Below are 26,604 nucleotides of genomic sequence, written 5' to 3' on the forward strand. Positions count from 1 at the left end.
GATAATTCTTTAAAAGTACAAATATATCTAAGACAATTTAGTGAAATATGTTTCTATTGTGTTTTGTTTTTTCATAAAATTTAAATCTGGTTGAAGTTGATCTCTAACTTTTCTTATTGCATCCAAGAGCTCTGATTTTGTCTTTTCAAACTGCACCATAAAATTGTCAAGAGTTCTAGATGCGCTAAGTGCTTCCTTACGCGTAACTGGTTCCAAAGGTATCATCTTCAACTTCATAGTCAACATTTCTTTTTCCGATGGTAGCCACAATTTCTTCTAAGTTTTGGATCTTTGAGATGGCATCCCCCAACGAATTTTACAGTGTCGAAAACAATTTGCTATTGTCTCTTGCTGAACATTTGTTGTCCAAGCAAAGATTGCAAAATTGATAGCATCCAAAACATTAATCTTTGTTGGATCAGTTTTGCCCACTTCATAGCCTTCTTATATCCTACGATAAAATCTGTTACGATAATACATTTTGAAAGTTCTTATTATCAACATCACAAGGTTGAATTCTGGATGTCATGTTGGGTGACAAGAAAAATAATTCAACATTTTGTAGTCCTTCAATATTTCTATTGTGGGCTGGATAATTATCCACCATAAGCAAAACTCCTCTACCATGCATTTTGTGGTCAAACCAACGAATATATTCATCAAAAAGCACACTTGTCATCCATGCTCTTTTGTTTGCGCGGTAGTGACAATTCAATAAATATGATACATAAATTAGTAAGATACAATGATTTTGACGTATTTGTTGTACTTTATATATAATATTTTTTTATGTGAAATCAATAAATATGATACATAAATTAGTAAGATACGATGATTTTGATATAATCAAAATTAACCTTCATTAAATCTCAAACCATTCTTTAAATTAATAAATATTAATTTATCAATTAAATAATATCTCTATAAATAATAAAATTACATGGTCCCACCTATATTAATTTATCGAGGTTTTACTGTATATGGTTAAAAGGCTGTGATAGTGGCGGATTCGGATAGAGGATGAGAGGAGAAAAAGATTGACATAAATTTTTGGGTGAATGGGGTAGCCGAAAAACTTCGCGGGAAATTTTTTTCACGGAATATTGACATAAAATTTACATCAAAAGATAGCCCTTGAATAGCTCTACACATTTATGTAAATGGTATAGGATGGAATGATTGGAACTTCATAAATCTAAAGAAAAAAGTGATGACTTGTGTTCGGTTTTCTTAGATCTATGAAGTTTGGCTACGGATAAAGATGAATGGTTTGTGGATTTGTGTAGAGGAGGGTGAAAGAAGAAATGGTAAAATTTGGAGAAATTTTCCTGCCATGGGGTGGTGGCCAACAACGGCAGTGGTGGCGGTGGCGGCGGCTAGCCGACGGTGATGGTGGAAGAAAGGGAAGAAGAAAAAATAAAAAATTAGGGCCAAAATTCTGATTTTTGGAGTCTTTTGTATTTTTGGTAGGGTCACATAAGAGTCATTGGATCAAAATGTTATGAATGGTTGAGATTGAATCTTATTGGATCGGGTCAAAATTGACTGGACTATCAGAATTGGGTTTAAATCAGCCCAATTCAATCAAAATTGGGTCATTTGGGCCCATTAAAAAAAAAAACTTCAGAATATAGCAAACATAGTATACATTTAAGATATATAGCTACTGTTTAGTTTTTTTTATTATTTTATGGATACAATTAAATATTAAATAGCAAATAATTATATTCAAATAAAAATAAGTTTTTCTAATATGTATATAAATAAGTATTAAATGACAAAATTATCATCACACGCCTAATCAATTATAGTTAAGCACGTTTTATAGTGATGTTCCCATGTTTACCAATCTTCATCACTTTTCATTACTCTCTCTCTCAAATATCACAGATTTTTTTTTCCCCTTTTTTTTCCTAAGTCCTTGAAATTCACTATTCATTTTAGGAGTGACTTTTATGATTCTTCTTTATTAGGACTCTTGTAATTGCATTTTTTTCCTTTTTATGACGATTATAATTGTGAACATCTATATTTTCCTTCTATTTTCATAAGGTTTTGTTTGAAAATTTTGTTTTCTCCATTACAATGGCGGAAATTAGTATTGTGAGGGGGGTTATAAAATGTATACATTTATTTGACGAATTTTTGGATGAACTATCTTCTTTCGATTTGTGTATTACTCAAAAGCAAATCAAATTTTCAAGTTCTATTACTGCAATGGAGAATGAAAGAAGAACAAAGAATCACAATGACCCTATACCTCCAATTGTATTAATATATTAATAGAGTGGAATACTTATACATTTGAATACTTGTATTGTATTATATTTCTTTGCTTTTTTTTTTTTTTTTGGTTGTCCATTTGTATTGAAATATTAACACAAGTTGAAAGGTTGATTAACCATACAAGTACATTTGGATACATAAATACATTAAGTTTGTATTTTTTTTTTTAAAATACTTGAAGCAACATTGTTTGTCCACTGTATCCAATTTTTGTTTAAAAGCAAGAGTATTTATATGTATACTATACAGTTGTATTGATAAGGTAAATCATATTTAAATTGTCTTGTTCATATGCTAAATTGTTATACTTTACTTTGTTTGATATATTGATACATTAAGTTTTATAAATACTTGTATCCATTTGAAAACAAAGTATTCATATGCTAACCGTTTGTATTGAAATATTAACACAAGTTGAAAGGTTGATTAACCATACAAGTACATTTGGATACATAAATACATTAAGTTTGTATTTTTTTTTTAAATACTTGAAGCAACATTGTTTGGCCACTGTATCCATTTTTTGTTTAACAAAAAGGGTATTTATATGTATACTGTATAGTTGTATTGATAAGGTAAATCATATTAAAATTGTCTTGTTCATATGCTAAATTGCTATACTTTACTTTGTTTGATATATTAAGTTTTATAAATACTTGTATCCATTTGAAAACAAAGTATTCATATGCTAACCGTACACATAATATATTAACCGTGGGTAGGAAATTAGATTCTCTATGTTAAATCATCTTACGGATGCCCCACATATGTAGATATACAAACAGAAATCATAACGTAGTTCATGATTTGAAGAGAAGCTTACACTGATGCAGTTTAATAAATTTAAGAGTACATGTTTTGGTGTATATATTTGTATGTGTGAGGGTTGCGTTCAAAATCAAACCTTTAGATGCTGAATGGTATGTGAATTGAAGGATAGTTCATCAATAAATACAAGAAAGTGATAAATCAATTTAACTAAACAAAATTAAGTGAATACCTTTATGCTTGACTAAGAACCATGGAGACAATTGAAGAATTGAATATGATGTATCTCAATCTTTTTGTTAAACGGATTGGAATCCAAGTGGATATGCATTGACTAGGTAGTTATTAATTTAAAATTGAGAAGTTGAGAATTTTAGGGACGTAATTAAATGGATTTAGTTACAGTAAATACCCTATTTAGTGCACTCTAATTACAATTGTATCATTGTATAATTAAATAAAAAATAAATTTTTTTTACACAAATACAACTAGATATACATATAAACTATAGTCATTTTTGGTAAATAGCATACTTATAGCTATTGAATTTTAATAACCTTATAAATGTAGTCATTTATGTAAGTTGCTAAAAAAAAAATACAAACAAAGACAAACAAACCAAAATACAAAATACAAAATAAAATATAAGAAAAAGACCTTACTATGTATTGTAGGAGTAAATTAAACACGTCAAAAATTAGGTGTTCACAACCTATAACGGAATATGACTAGATTGGGGCCTTTTTTAATCTCAGAGACATAGATAACTACACAATAAATTAATTGATCATTCAATATGATGTTTGGCCAGATTCTCAAGTTTACTACAAGTTGTAAATATTTTTCTTGAAGTAATAGATGTGTATCTCGACACTGCAATTGAAATAAAAGTGTAGTTTCAAATTGAACTCAAGTATATATAATAAGTTGAATTGTTGTCCAATATGATAAATTCTCCCTTTAATTTTCCATTTTAATAATTAGTTATAAACTCATGTTAATGTTAATTTGGTCCAAACACAACACAAGTACGTACTAGATGATACCATATAGAATGCAGATCAAACGACCCAAGAAGAGTACAGAAGCGGGAATTTAGAAACACAAGAATCAAAATCATGGCGGAAGAAACCCTAGATGATCGTCTGAGTGAGTTGCCGGACTCACTTCTGCTTCAGATTCTATCCCTTTTACCGACAGAAGAAGCAGTCACAACATGTATTCTCTCTAAAAGGTGGAAGTATCTTTGGACTTCACTTGATACTTTCATTTTCTCTCCCAGACGCTTCTGGAGAAGAAACAATGGATTCCGATCATTTGTTGACTATGTATTGTCTCATTCCACTGCTTCCAAAATCACAAAATTTGAAATCGACTGTAGTCGCATGTATAACTTCAAGTCTCAAATCAACCAATGGCTTACTTTTGCTGTTAAAAAAAATGTCCAACATGTTGCACTATATTCTCATCCTCCTTATATAATGCCTCTAAATTTCTTCACTTGTTCATCTTTGATAACATTGCATCTTGTAAAAAGTTCATTGGTTTCTGATATTGTTATTGCCTGGAAGACTCTAAAGACTATAAAATTGGAGGAAATGGTGGTAGGGGATGCCGAAATTAAGAATTTACTCTCAGGCTGTCCCGCGTTAGAAACTATTGTATTTAATAGGGTTGGGGGTTTTCGTTGCTTGGAAATTAATTCGTTAAAGGTAAAAAGCCTGAAATTGGAAGGTTATTGGGTGAATTATGCTGGTAAAAGGGATCGCTCATTTGAAATTTGTGCCCCGTATCTTCAGCATTTGGAGCTTTCACATGATTTTCATGATTTCAAGTGTAGTCTTGTTGATGTATCCTCTGTGGTTAATGCTAAGATAACTTTCGACATTACATGTATCAAAGATCTGGACAACGATTATGATCAATATTCTGATTCTGATGAAGAGGATGAAGACAGTTGCAGTGATTATCATCAAGCTTTTAAGACCCTCATCCAAGATTACCTTCAAAAGCTAAGTCGGGCAACCAAATTAACATTCGGAACTTTGTTCACTCAGGTTGGTGATGTTTGTCGTTAGTGCCCTGCATAGTCAAACAGGGATGCTTTTGCTTAGTGTTACAAGTTATTAAAATTACATGATCTTTCTCAAAAAAATTAGAGCCCTTGTTTTCTCAGATTAAATTTTAGCAGACATTTCAGAATGTAAACATTATACAATGGAGAACCTTTGTGCGAATTTCACCTACCAATCTGGACAAATCACAGAAACTTGTGGGGACTTTTGTAACTTTCTGCTATCCTTTGTCAGCTATGGAACTGTGTTATTTCCTTTATCTTACCCGGAACTAGAATTTTTGTTAGATTTTGTAACAACACTATTTCTTTGCCGTGAAGTGCTTTCTTTATTGTTTTCCCCATTGTTTACTAGTTTCATTGGGATTATTGCACCAGGTCCTATGCATATTGCAATTCAAAGGTGTGCCAATTCCAGAATTGGAATGCAAACATCTAGCGCTGGAGTTGCATTTAGGAAATTTTAGTTTTTATGGGGCAGCTGGCCTTTTGCGAGCCTCGCCTCTTGTGGAGACACTCAACATAGAAATAGAAAATCAGCCTGTAACTTTCTGGAACTTCTTCTTTTCTTCTTACATCTATTCATTTAATGAAGTTTTTACAACCTCTCTTTCCCCTCCCGCAAATTGGTTTTGAAGTATAACTCAAATATATCCTTAATTATCACTAAGAAGCTTTTCTTTTGTCATTGTAAAGCAACACTTTAATATGGTTGGTTTTGTTGCTTTCTTTGTGGCAAAGGCACTCTGAAACGAAGGGATTGTTGCACAATCACTCTTATATTGCGGATACCTATGGCACAAATAGTTATGATAAACATAATCATTTTCCAAGCACCATTAATGTCTTTTGATTTTGAAATTTTTCTGCACCAGGCGTACTGTGAAAATCATATTTTTAGACTGGCTTGTATTTAGTCGTGACTACATTCTTTTTCTCCAGTTTGATGATTCCAGGTGCTATTTTGAGAGAAAATATTTGGTCAAAGGCTATAGTGTTGATTTGCAGAGTTATAATTCAAGCTTTGTGTTTCCCAACCTAAAGAGTGTTGAGATTGTCATCTCCTCTGGGATGTGCATGAAGGAGCATCTCAAATGGGAATATATCAGGAAGCTTTTCAAACTTTTTGTTAAAGAATGCAGTGGTTTTGGAGAAGTTCGTTATCGTTTCAAAAAGACGAAGGTGTGAGATTTGTGGAATCAAGTGTGTGTCCCAATTTTTATCGCTATTGGCTAGTAATCTGAGGTCCTCTGCTGAGTTTGTGATTACCTATCAAGAGTGAGCTTTTTATAACTAGACTACAAGTATTTTTGTCTCAGGATACAAGAAATTTTCCCTTATATTAAGTTTTTGATCAACTTCACGCAATCGCTAGTCTTAAACTTCTCTGTGTTATTAATTATTGTTCTTTTGAAACTTACTGTTATGGTATATCAAATGGTATAGTAGCTTGGTTTCTCATGAAGTTTTGGTTTGTTACATTTTAGATGTTTTGCATGTTCATTGTGAGTTTCTTTTAAGTTTTAACACTTGTTTTCCTTAATGTATTATGATGAGTAGATTTGCAAACACATTTTTATGATACTTTCCCTCATTAAACGGTTCTTCCTTGCTTTGTCAATAGCATCAAACTTTGATTGTGAGATGGTTCTCTCTTAGGCTCTTTACTTTGAAGAAAGGGGTCTGCATTGTTTGTCTACCTCAAATAATTTTAACAGTCTATAATTGAGGCTTACAATGCTGTTGAATTTTTTTAGTTGAAGTTTAGGTCATTATTAGGCCAAATCTTTTACCAATTTTTATCTTCCCGTTAATGCGTCTGCTAGAAAATTCAGAGCATGTAATTTCCATCACCACCAGAAAGTTCTCCCCCGCCCCTCTTGAATTCTCATTTTTTTCTGCTGATTTAGGTTATAACTTGATCATTTGTTAGTCACTTGGCATATGGCTTGGAAGTCTTTGGATTTACATTCCTACTATCACAACCTTTCTTATATCTCTCTCTTTTTCTTTGTTACCAATGGATGGGAAGTATAATTGTGTTGTCCTCCAAATCATGTGTTTTCTTTGACCTACTTTGTTGACAAAATTGATGCACTATGGCCAATAAAGTGAATCTAATTTTTCGTGAGTGACAACTGCAATCCATATGACAATAATCCAGGCTTCTTTCATAACACTGTTTATGTGATCTGTTCTTTGAGCATCACCAACTAGAAAAGCTACCTCAGGGAAAAAGAAAAAGGAACTGGCTCAGTTTTGCTGTTAAAAAAATGTGGAACATGTTATAGTCTATTCTGATCCTCTTTGTCTATTTACTGAATCTTTCTTTACCTGTTCAGCATTGAGAACATTGCATCTAGTAGAAAGTTCCTTATTTCTAATATATTGTCATAGCGTGAAAGCCTCTAAAGAGCATAACTTTGGAGGATATGGTGATAGGGGATTCCGAAATTGTGAACTTACTGTCAGTCTGTCCTGCTTTGTAAACTATTTAATTTCATAAGGTTGGGGATTTTTTATAGCCTGGAAATTAATTCTTTCAAAGTTGAAAGCCTGAAATTGGAAGGTTATTGGATGGATGATGATGGAAGTGAAAGTGATAGTTCCTTGGAAATTTTTGCCCCGAATCTTCATTATTTGAAGCTTTCACATGATTTTCATGATTTCACGTGTAGGCTTGTAGATGTATCCTCTGTGATTAAAGCTAAGGATAATCCTTGTCAAGATTCTGATGATGAGGAAGACAGTTGCAGTGATTATTATCAAGATTCTGATGATGAGGAAGACAGTTACAGTGATTATTATTATCATGATTCTGATGATGATGAGGATAATTTTGATCAAGATTCTGATGATGATGAGGATTATACCGATCAAGATTCTGATGATGATGAGGAAGACGAGCCGTGATTATCATCAAGGTTGTAAGACCCTCATCCAAGATTACCTTCAAAAGCTGAGTTGTGCAACCGAGTTAACATTCAGCACTTGTTCACCCAGGTTTGTGATGTTTGTCATTAGTATCCTGCATATCCAAACAGGGATGCTTTTGCTTAGTTGTACATAACTTGGTGCTGTCAAGTTATTAAATTACATGTCCTTGCTAAAAAACTAGAGTCCTTATTTTTTCGGATTTATTCTAGCAGACAGTTTCAGAATGTTAACATTATCAGATTTAGTCATTTTCAATCCTCACCAGAATGTTCTCATATTTTCTACTGAGTCAGAATGTTAGTCACATGGCATACAGCTTGGAAGTCTATTGATTTACATTCCTGTCATCACAGCCTTGCTTATATTTCTCTCTTTTTTCTCAAATCTGGTCTTTCTTTGATCCACTTAGGTGACAAAGTTGATATAAGATAACCAGGATAGTGGATCTAATTTTTCATGAGTGACAAGTGATGATAATAATCCAGGCTTCTTTCATAATACCTTTTTTGCTATCTGTTATTGAGTATCACCAACTAGAAAAATCACCTCTCTGGGAAAAAGAAAAAACAAAACTTCTTGCAAGTTGCAGTTTTCTCCCCTTATCAAATCGAACAGAGATCCATAATTTTCTTTCTTCAAAACACAAGTTCAGAGCTCTTTGAGTTTAACATTTCTTTATACTCGCAACTTGCATATCTTTTATTTATTAGGTATAGACTATAGTTCTATTCATTAAACTTAGCAGTAGAAATGCAAGTTTTGATCCATTGAATTTGAAAGGCCATGAGTAGACCAAGATTTTTAATAGCATGTGTTCACAATATTTTGAAGTAGTTTTGAAAAAAAGAATCAAGTAAAACTTTTTTCCTATTCATTCTTGCTAATTGAAAAGCCTTGCCTAACAACAAATGCTATATAACCATGTCTGTACAATACACTTCTATAAAGCTGGTGTTTTTTTGTTTTTTTTTCAGTTTGGGAAATACAAGTACTTCAATTAGGCTGCGGACATGTACTAATCCTGGTGACGAGAGAGAGTTGCTCAGATGGTAAGCACCCTTCACTTTCAACACGAAGGTTGCGAGTTCGAGTCACCAAGAGAGCTAAAAGGATTGGGAGCTCCTAGGGAGGGTGTGTAAAAAAAAAAATGTACTAATCCTGGTTATATTTTCTGTTTCGAGATAAATCATCTCTGCTATGACTTTTTAATATTACATATTTGGCCAAAGGATATATTTTACTGAGATTATTCAACAGGACTAAAATTTCTAAGAACACCAGGAGTTTGTCTCAGCATAATTGAACTGTTAGCTTTCGATTTATGGCTGATGAAATCATAGAATCCTGAACTTGTCAATGTAACTACTGACTAGTCTTTTTTATAATCCCACCTTCATTATTATGGGATCATTGCAGAGATGTATGAAATAAAACTCTTAGTTCGCATTACCATTCCAATTTCAAAACAGAACAACAAAATCTTTACATAATCTATACAACCTCCAACAAACCTACAAAATGAGGGATTTAAACGATGTTCTCTTTCTTCTTATCTTCATCGTTATTGTACAAAGTTGACCTCCATTGTTGGGTGTTTGCGCTTGCAAATTTGATATATAAAATGAAGGGTTTTGAAGCAATTATTTGTGGCCTGGGACTTGTGGGGCTTTGTACCTGAACTGCTGTTTGTGCAGCAAACTTGCTTGTGATTGGATGATTAATGGAGTACTAGAAGAGTCATGTTAGCAGCATTGGTCTCAGCAATGTCATTTCTCTTGTAGACAGCTCAGGGTAGTGGAGGAGCTTACAAGAATTACTGCTCTTGGAATTGTTTGACAAGAAATTAGCACACAAATTTAGTACTCATGAATCCAACAACAGAAGCTCTTTTATTCATTCTTAATTTTTATAGAAAAACATGTTAGGTAGGATTTTGGAATTCACACGCGAAATTGTATCGAAAAACGAAAAAGTCCAAATTGCTAAAACCCAAGTTCATGAGAAAATTCCCGATTTTAGAATTTGAAATCAATGATTTTGATGCTAAAATCACAAAATAATAAATGGGTAATGAAGGGTTGGAGGTAAAACCACTTACCCAGAAGATTAATCTTGAAAATCTTCTTTGAAATCGCCTCACTAGAGCTCTTAACATTAAAAAATGGAGGAATGGAGAAGAAATTATAGTTTGGGGAATTAAATTCTACCAAGGTACTTTGCTCTACGCAATTGCGGCAACCCCCCCCCCCCCCTCCACACGATCGCGAAGAAAAAATTAAGTCAACTCCCTTTGACCTATGCGATTGTGACAAAGTGTATGTGATCGCGATATCTAGGTTTGTACACCAACGTGATCGCGACGCACTACAAGTTACACTTAGGCGATCGCGGAAGAAGATCCCGCGATCGTGATGAACAAATCATCAGACATCAGATATAGTAGTGACAATAAAAGATCTAGATTCATAATTTTTTGAATGGACCCTCGGGATTTGTTCGGAATCCTGTGCACACAAATCAAATATGCTACCCCCACTAAACTTGACGTTTCAGACCTATTGGAACCATCATAACATGGATACAAGGTCTTCTGGACCCATTACCCGTTTAAGCCACCACTAACTAATTTTGACCAAAAAGACCAAAACGCCCTTAGAACCCTTAGAAACTGAACCAAGGTCTTACCTAAGCCTAAAATCACCTTCTGAATCTAACGAAATTGACTATAAACGAATTCGAGCATTCAAACTCTAAATATTGATCAAAGTCAAACCTTGATCTAAATTCGCCTAAATTCTCTACTCATGGGCTCAAATCCACGTAAAAGCTTTGGAGCTGAAAACAACAACACTCCTAGACTGAATTCTGCATTCAGAGCTGATATAATTTCATTTCTTATATTAACTTAAATACATAATACATAAATGTACCCTTTAACTCTACCTCATTTTTCATTTATTCCCTTCAACTTTAGGTATGTACAAGTAAACACTTAAACTTGTATAAAGTTGAACAAGTAGATACATGAATCCTATGTGACATAATACACGTTTGACACCACATAGGATACAAATTGTCATGTAGGAGGATGTCACGTAGGATGTGTGTGTTTATTACAAGTTTAAAAGTCTATTTGTGCACGTCCAAAATTGAAGGACATAAATGTGAAATAAGACCAAGTTAAATGACATATTTATGTATTATGCCTAACTTAAAAGCTTTCAAAACTCCAAAACTTCCAAATATCTCAACTTTTAATCCAGCTTAAAAACAACCTCATAAACTAATCAAACATGACTTGAGACAATTATTGGAAGAAATAAAATGATAAATTTTCAGAAAATTCTAAAATAAGCTTCATGTTATAAAATCAACACAAAACTAGAATCAAACGGAAAGAGTAAGGCCAAACACATATACAACCCCTCTAACTTGCCCTCATTTTTCATTTTGGCACTCCAACTTAGCCTTGTTCCATTTTAACCCTTAAACTCCATTTTTTATGTACCATTTTAACACGAAATATTATTTTTATGATTTCTTTATTTTTATATATATTCTTCAATTGCAACTTCTTATTTTAAATCGACATGTGTCAGTTAATTTTAGTTTAAAAAATAAAAATTAACAAAAACTAATTCTTTTTAAAAAATAATAATTTCTTTTTAAGAGTTTTATGTATTTTAATGTGAAAAATAACCGACGAAATTGTGTTGGTTTTCTTTCTTAAAAATCACCGACAATCTAACAAAGTCAGTCGAGTTTTAACATTTTTTAGTAGTGTTATTAGCAATGAACAAGAGTCTTTTTTACTCGTATTGAAGATGAGTTTTTTTATTCGTATTGATTTATATTAAAAATAAAAAGTGAGTATTTGCGTTAAATTTAGATAGCTCAGATGATAAGAAATAATAAATAAGTAGTGTTATTTAATTTAATTGAATGTTTAAGAAAGAAAATCAAAGAACTTTCGTCAATTCACTTTCATGCAAAAATACAGAGAAATCTCAAAAAATAATATTATTGTTTAAAAAATTTTATGTTCGTTCGCGAATGTTTAATTTTTTTACGAAAACTAACAGACACGCGTCTATTTTTTTAAAATAAAAAATTGCAATTGAAGAACATAAAAAAAAAATCATAAAAATTAGTATTAGTGTTTAAATGGTACAGAAAAAATGGAGTTTAAGGGTTAAAATGGAACAAGGCTAAGTTGGAATGCCAAAATGAAAAATGAGGGCAAGTTTGAGGGTTGTGTATGTGTTTGGCCAAAGAGTAAAGTAAAAGGAAGACAGAAAGTACAGGAATAGGAGATGCAACTAAGTTTAGTGTCTTTTTATTGTTATGTGAAATGCTATTATATAGGTAATATATAACTTGGAGAGGTGATACTCCTACAGTAACAATAGTGGGCCCACATATGACATCCATCACTATTTAAAACACTCCCCCTTGGATGTTAATGTACTAAGAAATTTTAGCAAAAGAAAAGTATACATAATCATTTGTAATACATATTATTTGTTGCCTTGTTAAAAAAACTGCTTGTAGGAAGCCACTTGTAAGCTGATTGTATTCACCTATTTGCAAAGCTACTTGTAAGTTGTTTAAGAATTTGCTTGTGTAAGCGGTTTATAGCAACCTGCTTGCGGAGTTGCTTATTGGAACCTGTTTGTAAATTTGATTTCTTGATTTCAAGCTTATCCAGAAAGCTATGTAATGAGCAATAGATATATTTACAGCTCATTGGAGTTCATCCATAGATAATGTGTCTCGTTAAAACCTTACTAGAAAAAAATACCCAATGGAAAAAAGTTCTAGTGAAGGAAAAAGAGTACACACATCTAGTAATATGCTTTGAGAACTGCCTCATTAAAAACCTTACCAAAAAAACCTAGTGGGATAAAACTTTGGTTAAGGGAAAAAGAGTGCAACGCGTATATACTCCCACTGATTAAAACATCACTTAACAACTCGAAAATGATGCATTCCAATCTTATATCTCAGCTTCTCCAAGGCTGAAGTTGATAATACCTTGGGAAATACGAAGTGTTGAACATCGGCTATATCCTTCTTTTGAAGATAATGACTAAGAAGAACTTTGATGAAATATGTTTTGTTCAGTCTTCTTTGATGTGTCCTCCTCTTAGTTGAGATATACATGCAACATTGTTTTCATATAATGTTGTTGGAATATCTCTTTTCAAAGAAATGTCACATATTTTCTGAATGTGTTTATTGATCTCAAACGAATATATTTTTGACAATCACTCAATTCATGATCTTATTAGTGTAGACAAATTGCTCATTTGATTTTTTAACAACAATAACATAGCACTGACGGACACTTTCAATAAAATTGTCTGTCTTGTGGAATGATTTGATATGACAGTATTTCCAAATGAAAATAGATAACTTTCTTGAGATCAAACTTCATAATTTCCTGCAATTTCATGGTCAATAAACCTTGACACAATTGATCATAATAAATAATTTCTATCGATATTTGATTCACTCTAATATCTCCACCGATAAGAGTGATGTTATATTTTGCATGCATATTAATGAATTTTTTTTACCATGAATAATAATAGCAAGATATATAAGTGCACCAATTCTACTATGTCATGGTACTTTCTAATCATTTTAATGAGATCAAAATTGATCTTTATATTATGCGATCTTACAATCATTGGGGTACTATTCAATGAAATTGCTTTATAAACTTTTAAATCATTGAGGGATTATATAATATTTATTGTCTAGCTAGACATGATAATCATTCATCATGTGTATTCAAGTTTTTCATATATTATCAGACTGAAAGGAACCTTATTGCATCCACCTTAGGAGTATAAATCTCCATACAATAATGTCAAGACTTTAGCGAAAAATCTTTATTTTCCAATGCACAAGTCGTACTTTATATTTTACAATTTTACCTATCACACAATAATTCATTTGTACCCAACTGACATTATATTTTGGTATATGGACAATACGTCCAAAACATCACTTTTCCAAGTGAAATAAAATATACTTGAATTGTATTTTCTTTGGCCGATTTTATCTATCAACTCTCGACAGATTTAATATCAAGATCCGCATCACCATTTATAATTTTGAGCGCTATATTTTATTTAATATATCGTCGACGATTATATGATATCGATTCTAATATGACATAACTTATCAAGCTCACTTTATTTTTCATCATTTCCAGGTACCTGAACCTTTGCCAAGGTTTTTATAAAGTGTTATGTCATGGTGCTCTTTCTTAAGCACTTGCTTCATTATTATGACCATCTTGATCATTTGCTCCTTTTCTTTTTCAAGAAGTTCTATCTTTCAAATCGATTAATTTATCATGCCTTAGGTGTGCCATAAATTATGTCCTTCAAGGACTTTTCATTGGAGCATTTATAACTGGATTATAACATAGGGTCAGAGATGCGTCTGACAATTGACTTAAATTATCTCTTCAATGAGGATCATACCAATGATAATTCATTATGTATAACTTATTTTCCAATTGCTTATCTCCCCCTAATGTTAGAGAATTTAACATTCACCCAACCTTATTTGGGGACTCATCTTTGTGCATTCCGTAATGGTGGAGCAATGGACTAATATATCGCATATTTAAATTTCTAGGCGAGAATTATTTGGTTCTTGAACTTGAACCAATTGTGATAGGGGAACTTTGTTGGCTTGATACGTGCAAGTGTTGCTACACTTTAAATAACACATCTCATACCAAATTTCTTTTGGGAGTTTGTTTCTCATAACTAATGATTTAGCTATAATTGAGGCATATAATTTCTGCTTAAGCCACTTGAATACAAATCAACATCATGAATATAATTTTATAAAATGTGCTCTTGATTTAACAATTCGAGCAAACAACATTTGCAAAAATCAAATTGCAAGTTGATGATATAGCACATGTGACCATAGCATAGATGCATCTATATAATAGTAAATGGTCCACATGGCAGGTGAACGGACCCATATTCACCTTTTTATACATTTCAAATTCCAGGAGATACAATTTCAATCTTAGTTGGTGTAATGATAATTTTATCATGAGAACAAACAACACAAGAGAATTCTTGAAGAATTTATTATTTCTTCAATATATATATAACCATATGAATTGTCATTTATTTCCGTATCATATTTGAACCGAAATGGTCATCAACCGATCATGTCAACTGATATTTATTTCGATAAACTTCTAGTTTATTTTGCATGTGAGTCTATCATCATGTCCATATTTAGTTACCACGAATAATATGAAGACATGAGTAATCTTTCACATAAATATTTATAACTCATTTTGATTATATGAAGATCTTTAATCTTTTCATATTTTATTGTCTCAATATTAATTTTTTTTTGACTATTTCTTTAAAACTTAAAAAGTTTCAAGACTTACTACAATTTCGATATCATGAGCAATTTTATTTCTTTAGGTAGTAGCACATTAAATCACCATAGCTCACAATATTCATTAGATACTACCACATATTTCATAACATTGTTTGTGTGATACACATCTCTTTCAAGGAGAAATTTATATCATTATTGTCATGGTCAAAATCATTACAAGCAGAACCTTATTTCTTGATTTACTTTTGTCATTAGTATCTCCTTCATTTTGTTTAATATCAGGCAAAATACCTTTGACGTACACAGATGCATAATCAATGATAAATTTTTGTGGTCAAGAATTATTTCCTTCTTTAGTCATTTTGATAGTTCATCATAAAACGTATCATAATATTTGCGATGTACTAATAGTACTTGACCAATGACCGTTTATACCAACATAAAATTTCTTTATTTCCCTCTAACCTCCCATTGGGGTGAGTTGTGGTATTTATTAAATCATACATGGGTATGTCTTTATTTTATAATTTTCATCATCTCTTGACACATTCACTTTCAAGAATGGTTGAGCATTCACAATGTTTATCACAAGTTATATTCTCTTTAAGAAATTGCCTACAATAATATATACATACTTCATAATTTATTTATTTTTTATTAGAATCTCATTGTTATGATTTGAAATTTATCATATTTACATGACACACCTCAACATCATTTTTGAAAGGTCAAGTGCATTATCACTTAATATTTCTTTATTTTGATGGAGGATTTATAAAATCAAATTATTAGGCCACACAATAACTATGTATCTAATGCCCTTTTATACCATTTTGATGACAAGAATTATCTTCACTCTTTGAAGGACCATTTTGAGAACTCATATTGTTCTTTCTTTTATAATCATCACAGTGATGACTATTATTATTATTATTATTATTATTATTATTATTATTATTATTATTATTATTATTATTATTATTATTATTATTATTATTATTATTATTTTTCACGCCCATATTCATATGTTCAATTACTTGTCATCTTTCAAACATATTACACAGTGCTATCACATTCACATAAGAGAATGAAGCAAATCAATTAGGCGAATTTCACAAATTTTATCAAGAGCATATTAATTTTTCCCAGTCATCATTATACCATCAATATAGTGCATTGAGATTTGAAATCCAACGTCTTTCCCATAAAAAGACGTTTTAGGTTAATGGAACGCAAAATCAATACCTTATCCTCTTAATGTGACGAGACTTGAATCTTTCACCATAATTTCAATCAATATGATAGACCAAGGTGCAATGAAACTCAACCACGGTCCTTTAAACTATCGTCGCTTTATAAATATATGCATGATTGAATTAAATTCCAATAAAATATAATCAATAAACTCTAAACATGATAAATAATATTCTATTATCCCATTCAATAATCAAGATGAATAAATTATAATCTAATCAAAGATTGTACCCTCAATGAATATGAGAAGAAAAATAAATTTATCTGTATGCAATTTTACTTTTCAAATACTAGTGTACTCTTTTAGAGAAAGTTCATTAATATGTATAAAGATACAACCACACTTACCTTTGCAGTAGTTAAAGAGCAACAAAAGTTATCTTTGCTTATTGACTTCTGAATCGGAAAAAGACTTTGTAATAATAAATTGATTAATTTATTTTATTTTATTTTATTTTTCTTCAATGTAAGACACATAGCAAACATTATAAACTAAAGAGCCAAATTATAAGAAGTAGGATCACACTTGACAAAACATGAAAAAATAATTGACGGTCTTTAAACAGTCAATAACTTTACCAACAATCAGATAAATAGGACAAAAACTTTCTGTAAATGACAACCAATTTCCCCCATTTTTTTTCATCTGAGTTTTGTTGGAATCACAACAAGAATTTGAGAAATTTGAGGAACCCATTTCATTTATTTTTTTAAATTCAGATTTAAAATCTTTGGCGTGTTAAAGTGATAAAGAGGTTGATGGATATATAAAGAAAATCTCGATGAATGTAACTTTATAAGTTCATCTTCTATATTTTGCAGATCTCCATCATATATCATCATATCAATAATAAAATATTTCTTCCTCCATTTTAGTTAGAATGCTCACTAAATTTCTTGATAATGACCAAACCAATAAAATTAATGAACTATTTTCGGAGCATATACATGATTTTTAGGATCAATACAAGATGATTTGATTAATTAAAATTACACAGATAACTAATGTGTATGGGGTAATAGGAATGATGGCATTAAATGATATTCTTAATAAAACTTATAATTGATACCAAATATAGCATAAACAGAGAAAAAATATTTCTTTAAGCACTAACAATGGTAAGTAGGGGTGTACATGCCAAATCGTAAAGTCAAATTGAATCGACGAATCAAATCAAATCGAAAAATAAAACGATTTGTGGTTTGGTTTGGTTGGTTTGGCGTTGAAAAAAAAAACCGACCACTCTTGATTTGGTTTGGTATTCAAAGAAAAAAAGTCAAATCGAACTCAAACCAAACTGACATAATATAAATATATAATTTTATTTTATTTATAGATAAAAAATATTATTTATAATCTACTTTGTTAATATATTTTTAGTTAGTTTATAGTTTTCAATGTTTATATATATTATTTCAAATTTGGGCTTGTAAATATTTTATTTTGAATCAGAAGTTATAATGGTATTGTTATAGTTTTTCAAATTCGAAGCTAACAGTTTACTTTGTAAATATTTCGTTTTGTATTCAGTTTGATTATAGCGTTTAATCTTATTAATTTAGCATATTGAACGTTGATAATTCAAAAAAAATATATTTTGTACTCATGTGAATTTTATCATCTTTTTGAAGATTTCTATTAATTTAACATTTTTTAAGTTTAGCTTATCACATAGGTAAGTGAAAATATATTTGATCTCTTTTCAAACACCGTATAGTTGTAAAAAATTGAAAAAACTAAAAAAAAACCGATTAAAGCCGAAACCGAAAAAAACCGACTTTATGTGATTTGATTTGGTTTTTAAATTTAATAAATCGACATAATTGGTTTAGATTTTTTTTAATGAAAAACCAAACCAACCGACCTATGTACACCCCTAAATTGGTAAGTGCATACTCAGACCTTTTTTTCAAAAGAGATAGCTTCTTTCGAAGAAGAAAAAAACTCAATTTCAAGATAATAAATTTGATTTGAACTTCGTGTTGATAATGTGTTATAAAATCAACACAAAACTAGAATCAAATGGAAAGAGTAAATTAAGAGGAAGTCAGAAAGTAGAGGAATAGGAGATGCAACTAATTTTAGTGTCTTTTTATTGCTTTGTGAGACGCTATTATATAGGCAAAATATAACTTGGAGAGGTGATAATCCTACAGTAACAATAGTGGGCCCACATATGACATCCACCACTATTTACAACACTTCAGAGTTATTACATTTTCCCTATTGGGAATAAATATGGTATTTTACATTAGAGAAGATCATCCCTTTTCCAGAAGAAAAGACTCTTACCACACAAGTTTTAGTTAAGAGGTTGTAGGAAAATAGTAGAAGATCACAACTTGGATCACTTTGTTTTGGCGAATTGTGCAAAAGGTTCAACACGTTGTTTGATGTAAGATTGGTGATCTTGAATGTTGCTTTTGCCTGTATATTTTAACAGTTGGTATGAAAGCCTTTTTATTTATACAATTTTTTTTATAAAATATAAATTTTTGATTTTGAAAAATGTGAATTCATGATATGAAATTCTAAAATTATTTATTTTTTTGAAAAAATTGAGATTTTATCTCATGATTTGAAATTGCATAACACAAATTTTAAATCACGAGATGAAATCACATATCCAACAAAATTTATGAAATAGCCATTACATTAACCCACTTTTAAATCATTTTATCAGATATAATCATTACTCTCAATAACCAAATTTATTATTACTTAATAATAATAGTAGTATATATTTTAAAAATAAAAATAAAGAGTAGTATACTATAACTCTTGTTCAACTTTTTTAATTATTGAATTAGAGTCCGATCAATAAAAATATTGTACTTTTATTAGAATAGCTTAGGGATAGTTTGCTTATTTAGTAAGTTATATAAATAATAGTCAATTTAAATAATTTTCACAACCTTACAAATTTTTTATGTTTACAAGTAAACAATACTACTTAAAAATTTAAATTACATATTTAAACAAAATTTTAACTTTATCTCATGCAATTTTGTATCATGCTCTCTAATCGTATGGACTACGGGCCTTAGTATAACCCTTATTTAATTACAGTATAATTTTAATTTTAGGCGAATATATAAAACATATAACTTAACTGTACAATTGAAGAGGCTACTACCGAAGAGGAGTTTAGAAACACAAAAGACAAAATCATGGCGGAAGAAACCCTAGATGATCGTCTGAGTGACTTGCCGGACTCACTTCTACTTCAAATTCTCTCCCTTTTGCCGACAGAAGAAGCATTCACAACATGTATTCTCTCTAAAAGGTGGCAGTATCTCTGGACTTCACTTGATTCCTTCATTTTCTCTCCTAGATACTTCTTGGGAAGAAACAAAGGATTTCGATCATTTGTTGACTATGTATTGTCTCATTCCACTGCTTCCAAAATTACAAAATTTCAGATCCACTGCAGTGCCCTGCATAACTACAAGTCTCAAATAAGCCAATGGCTTACTTTTGCTGTTAAAAAAAATGTACAACATGTTGTACTCTATTCTCCTCCTCCTTACATAATGTCTCAAAGTTTTTTCACTTGTTCGTCTTTGATAACATTGCATCTTGCAGAAAGTTCCTTGGTTTCTAATATTGTTATAGCTTGGAAGTCTCTAAAGACTATAAAATTGGAGGAAATGGTGCTAGTCGATACCGAAATTAAGAATTTACTATCAGGTTGTCCTGCATTGGAAACTATAGTATTTAATAATGTTGGGGGTTTTCGTCGTTTGGAAATTAATTCGATAAAGGTAAAAAGCTTGAAATTGGAAGGTTATTGGGTGGATGATGGTGGTGAAAGTGATCACTCATTTGAAATTTGTGTCCCGTATCTTCAGCATTTGGAGCTTTCGCAAGATTTTCATGATTTCAAGTGTAGTCTTGTTGATGCATCCTCTGTGGTTAATGCTAAGATAACTTTCGACATTACATGTATCAAAGATCTGCACAATGATTATGATCAATATTCTGATTCTGATGAAGAGGATGAAGATAGTTGCAGTGATTATCATCAAGCTTTTAAGACCCTCATCCAAGATTACCTTCAAAAGCTAAGTCGGGCAACCGAATTAACATTCGGAACTTTGTTCACTCAGGTTGGTGATGTTTGTCGTTAGTGCCCTGCATAGTCAAAGAGGGATGCTTTTGCTTAGTGTTACAAGTTATTAAACTTACATGATCTTTCTCAAAAAAATTAGAGCCCTTGTTTTCTCAGATTGAATTTTAGCAGACAGTTTCAGAATGTAAACATTATACAATGGAGAACCTTTGTGCGAATTTCATCAACCAATCTGGACATATTACAGAAACTTGTGGGGACTTTGTCAGCTTTGGAACTGTGTTATTTCCTTTATCTTACCTGGAACTAGAATTTTTGTTAGATTTTGTAACAGCCCTATTTCTTTGCTGTGAAGTGCTTTCTTTATTGCTTTCCCCATTGTTTACTAGTTTCATTGGAATTATTGCACCAGGTCCTATGCATATTGCAGTTCAAAGGAGTGCCAATTCCAGAATTGGAATGCAAACATCTAGTGCTGGAGTTGCATTTGGAAAAGTTTAGTTTGTATGGGGCAGCTGGCCTTTTGCGAGCCTCGCCTCTTGTGGAGACAGTCAACTTAGAAATAGAAAATCTGCCTGTAACTTTCTGGAACTTCTTCTTTTCTTCTTACATCTATTCATTTAATGAAGTTTTAACAACCTCTCTTCCCTCCCCGCAAATTGTTTTTGAAGGATAACTCAAATATATCCCTTAATTATCACTAAGAAGCTTTGCTTTTGTCATTGTAAAGCTACACTTTAATATGGTTGGTCTTGTTGCTTTCTTTGTGGCAAAGGCACTCTAAAATGAAAGGGATTGTTGCACTATCATTCTGTTATTGCGGATACCTATGCCACAAATAGTTATGATACACAATCATTTTCCAACCACCATTCATGTCTGTTAGTTTTGAAATTTTTCTGCACCAGTCATACTGTGAAAATCATATTTTTAGGCTGGCTTGTATTTAGTCCTGACTATTTTCTTTTTCTCCAGTTTGATGATTCCAGGTGCTATTTTGAGAGAGAATATTTGGTCAAAGGTGATAGTATTGATTTGCAGAGTTATAATTCAAGCTCTGTGTTTCCCAACCTAAAGAATGTTGAGATTGTCATCTCCTCTGGGATGTGCATGAAGGAGCATCTCAACTGGGAATATATCAGGAAGCTTTTCAAACTTTCAAACTTTTTGTTAAAGAATGCAGTGGTTTTGGAGAAGTTCGTTATCGTTTCAAAAAGACGAAGGTGTGAGATTTGTGGAATCAAGTGTGTGTCCCGATTTTTATCGCAATTGGCTAGTAAATTGAGATCCTCTGCTGAGTTTGTGATTGCCTATCAAGAGTGAGCTTTCTATAACTAGACTACAAGTATTTTTGTCTCAGGATACAAGAAATTTTCCGTTATATTAAGTTTTTGATCAACTTCACGCAATCGCTAATCTTAAACTTCTCTATGTTATTAATTATTGTTCTTTTGAAACTTACTGTTATGGTTTATCAAATGGTATAGTAGCTTGGTTTCTCATGAAGTTTTGGTTTGTTACATTTTAGATTAGATGTTGTGCATGTGCATTGCGAATTTCTTTTAAGTTGTAATTAAATGTTTCTTCCTTGCTTTGTCAATAGCATGAAACTTTGATTGCGAAATGGTTCTCTCATAGGCGCTTTACTTGGAAGAAAGAGGTCTGCATTGTTTGTAACAGTCTGTAATTGAGGCTTACAATGCTGTTGATTTTGTTTAGTTGAAGTTTAGGTCATTATTAGGCTAAATCTTTTACCAATTTTTATCCTGCCGTTGATGCGTCTGCTAAAAAATTCAGAGCAAGTCATTTCCGTCACCACCAGAAAGTTCTCCCCCGCCCCTCTTGTAGTCTCATTTTTTCTGCTGATTCGGGTTATAACTTTATCATTTGTTTGTCACTTGGCATTGGCTTGGAAGTCTTTGGATTTACATTCCTGGTATATGATGGGAATTATAATTGTGTTGTCCTCCAAATCCTGTCTTTTCTTTGACCTACTTTGTTGACAAAATGGATGCACTATGGCCAATAAAGTGAATTTAATTTTTCGTGAGTGACAACTGCGATCTTAATGACAATAATCCAGGCTTCTTTCATAACATTGTTTATGTGATCTGTTCTTTGAGCATCACCAACTAGAAAAGCTACCTCAGGGAAAAAGAAAAAGGAACTGGCTGTTTTGCAGTTAAAAAAATGTGGAACTTGTTATAGTCTATTCTGATCCTCTTTGTCTATTTACTGAATCTTTCTTTACCTGTTCAGCGTTGAGAACATTGCATCTAGTAGAAAGTTCCTTATTTCTAATATATTGTCATAGCGTGAAAGTCTCTAAAGAGCATAACTTTTGGAGGATATGGTGATAGGGAATGCCGAAATTGTGAACTTACTGTCAGTCTATCCTGCTTTGGAAACTATTTAATTTCACAAGGTTGGGGATTTTTCGTAGCCTGGAAATTAATTCTTTTAAAGTAGAAAGCCTGAAATTGGAAGGTTATTGAATGGATGATATTGGAAGTGAAAGTGATAGTTCCTTGGAAATTTGTGCCCCGAATCTTCATTATTTGGTTCTTTCACATGATTTACATCATTTCACGTGTAGGCTTGTAGATGTATCCTCTGTGGTTAAAGCTAAGGATAATCCTTGTCAAGATTCTGATGATGAGGAAGACAGTTGCAGTGATTATTATCAAGATTCTGATGACGAGGAAGACTGTTCCAGTGATTATTATTATCATGATTCTGATGATGATGAGGATAATTTTGATCAAGATTCTGATGATGATGAGGATAATACCGATTAAGATTCTGATGATGATGAGGAAGACGAGCCGTGATTATCATCAAGGTTGTAAGACCCTCATCCAAGATTACCTTCAAAAGCTGAGTTGTGCAACCGAGTTAACATTCAGCACTTGTTCACCCAGGTTTGTGATGTTTGTCATTAGTACCCTGCATATCCAAACAGGGATGCTTTTGCTTAGTTGTACATAACTTGGTGCTGTCAAGTTATTAAATTACATGTCCTTACTAAAAAGCTAGAGTCCTTATTTTTTCAGATTTATTCTAGCAGACAGTTTCAGAATGTTAACATTATCAGATTTAGTAATTTTCAATCCTCACCAGAATGTTCTCACATTTTCCACTGAGTCAGTATGTTAGGAAGTCTTTTGATTTACATTACTGTCATCACAGCCTTGCTTATATTTCTCTCTTTTTCTTCGGTACCAATGAATTGTTAGTTTTCTTGTGTTGCCTCTCAAATCATGTCTTTCTTTGACCTACTTAGGTGAAAACGTTGATAAACGATAACCAGGATAGTGAATCTAATTGTTCATGAGTGACGAATGATGACATAATCGAGGCTTCTTTCATAATATCTTTTTTGCTATCTGTTATTGAGCATCATCAACTAGCAAAATCACCTCAGGGAAAAAGAAAAAAAATGTTGGAAACTATTGTGGCAGTCGATGTTTCTCACTCTCCAAAATGCTGCCACACTTGTGTTGGATCCTCTAATAATGCACTAGTTTTGGACCCGAAAAACAGGGGTTTTAAGAGTTCAAGCAACATAGGCAGCAATACCCTCTTTTCAAACCAGATAGCAAGAGAAGATCTAGCTATTTCTCAAAGCTATAATCTCTTTTTCCCTTCTTCTAATTTTCTACTCTTTTTCACTTTCTCTGGTATAATCACTCCTTCAAAGAGAACAAGCTAGCCATTTCTCCAGGCATCTTTCATGGAGGATACACTTACAAGTTGCAGTTTTCTCCCTTTATCAAATCGAACAGAGATCCACAATCTTCTTTCTTCTAAACACAAATTTAGAGCTCTTGGAGTTTAAAATTTCCTTATACTCGCAACTTTCATATCTTTATTTACTATTCATAAAACTTAGCAGTAGAAATGCAAGTTTTGATCCATTGAATTTGAAAAGCCATGAGTCGACCAAGATTTCAATAGCACGTAATCACAATATTTTGAAGTAGTTCACACAACGTGAAAAAAGAATTAAGTAAAACTTTTTTTTATGTCTCTATTATTATATTTGTTTATTATAATTTTTTAAACATTAATTAAATATTTATAAGAATTATGAAAAATGAAACATACAAAAGTTATGAATAATATTTAATATTATAAGTTACAAGTAAGATGAAGAGACATGAGTTATAAATAATTCAAATGTATGATTTTATTAGACATTAAATGTATTAACACTTATGCATTGATTTTATTTGTAAAATGAATAAATGAAAATAAGGGGAAAAAATACAAAAAAATGAACAAAATAATAATAATAAATAATAATTGGTGACTGCATAAAAATTATAAATACATTTCAAACAAAAAAAAGGTGACAGAAACAGATTGTTACATACGCAAAAAAAATGGCATCATGAAACTAATATTTTATTTTTCAATTACTTTTTTGCAAGTATAATAAAAATGAAACTCCTAATCATCATAATTTTTTTGTTGTTGTTGAAATATGATAATTATACTAATTGTGCTTCATAACAAAAAAAAGTAAAATAGTAAAGGATCAAATGATTAGCATTGACAATACATTTAGCCAAATTATTTATTCAAACCAAAATTAAAAAAATTCTAGCAAAGTAGGTAAGTTACTAATACAAGTCTTACTTTACGTTCAGCTAGCACTAAAAAGGCTACTCCTAGTAGAAGTGGTAGAATTATTCCAAGTATTTCAGCTGGAACAATTATGTACAAAGTAAAAAAAAAAAATCTAACAAAAATAATCTCTAATTATGCTTTTTCTTTTTCCCCTTCTATCATCTTCATTTGCAAGTAGATTCGCCATCATATTTTGTTTCATATGTCAAACTCTTTATCATATACAATCAATTGAATAAAAATAAATAAATAAATTATTATATACTAATTAAAAATAAATATATCAAAAGAAAGAAAGAAATTTACATTATATGTAATATATTTGTATATTATTTTTTCAATAGTACTAACAATACTACATAATAATCATTTATTGAAATCTAACAAATATTATTATCAAATTAAACTATATTATATCCGGAAAACAGACTATTAGAAAGAATAATTGCATACTTACAACACATCGTTAAAAATTACAAAGACATTTTTTTTAAATCATACTTACTTGATGAATGATAATACAAACATAAACAAAATATTAAAAAAGCATGTCTAAGTACATAGAAATAAAACGAAAGACTTGAGAATGAAATATATCTTACCTTCATGTACTTTTTTTTGTTACATGTTAATTAATTCACAAACAAATATGATGAAGAAGAGAAATAATAATTTTGTATGTGAATCTTCATGAAAGTAAATATGAATTTATATAGATAAAATTGAGGAACTGCAAAAATAAGGACTTGAGAATGAAATATTTATTAACTTCATGTACTTTTTTTTTTTTGGTTACATGTTAGTTTCATTCACAAACCAAATATGAATTTATATAGACAAAATAGAGGAAATGAAAAAATTAAAGAATTGAGATTGAAATATTTCTTACCTTTATGTACTTCTTTTTTGGTACAAACCAAACCAATATGATAAAGAAGAGAGGATAATTTTGAATGTGAATATTCATGAAACTAATATAAATTTATAGGCTAAAATAGAGGAATACCATAAGACATCATAAACTTACAAATTTAAGTTTGAGGTTATAGAAATAAAAATTATGAAAGTTATGAATATTATTAAAAGTAAAAATTAAAGAGGGGTAAGTCATGGGTAATAACTCCTTGTGAATAAATTAAAAAATAAAGAGAAAAATACTTAAAATTTAAAAAGAAATTATTATCATT

At 31.1% G+C, this 26,604-nt stretch overlaps 1 protein-coding gene, 1 long non-coding RNA gene and 1 pseudogene across 2 annotated transcripts in view; 2 read left to right on the plus strand and 1 right to left on the minus strand.

Annotated features, from left to right (window-relative positions):
• The first annotated feature begins 4,173 nt into the window (after positions 1-4,173).
• Positions 4,174-8,381, plus strand: LOC125829424 (putative F-box/LRR-repeat protein At3g18150; annotated as a pseudogene).
• Positions 8,382-19,861: 11,480 nt separating this feature from the next.
• Positions 19,862-23,897, plus strand: LOC125829425 (putative F-box/LRR-repeat protein At3g18150). The gene is made up of 4 exons (XM_049508646.1): positions 19,862-20,822; positions 21,198-21,362; positions 21,761-22,104; positions 23,382-23,897. The coding sequence occupies exons 1-4, from the start codon at positions 19,884-19,886 to the stop codon at positions 23,581-23,583; spliced, it is 1,650 nt and encodes a 549-aa protein (XP_049364603.1). The 5' UTR covers positions 19,862-19,883; the 3' UTR covers positions 23,584-23,897.
• The window catches only part of LOC125829427 (uncharacterized), a 47,767-nt gene continuing 42,286 nt past the window's right edge, over positions 21,124-26,604 (minus strand). The window contains exon 2 of the long non-coding RNA XR_007443096.1: positions 21,124-21,321. This is a non-coding gene — a long non-coding RNA (uncharacterized LOC125829427). The remainder of the gene's footprint in view (positions 21,322-26,604) is intronic.

Source organism: Solanum verrucosum, unplaced genomic scaffold, assembly GCF_900185275.1.
Source record: "Solanum verrucosum unplaced genomic scaffold, falcon-dt-bn FXZP01000052.1, whole genome shotgun sequence".
In the NCBI taxonomy this organism is placed as follows: Eukaryota; Viridiplantae; Streptophyta; class Magnoliopsida; order Solanales; family Solanaceae; genus Solanum; species Solanum verrucosum.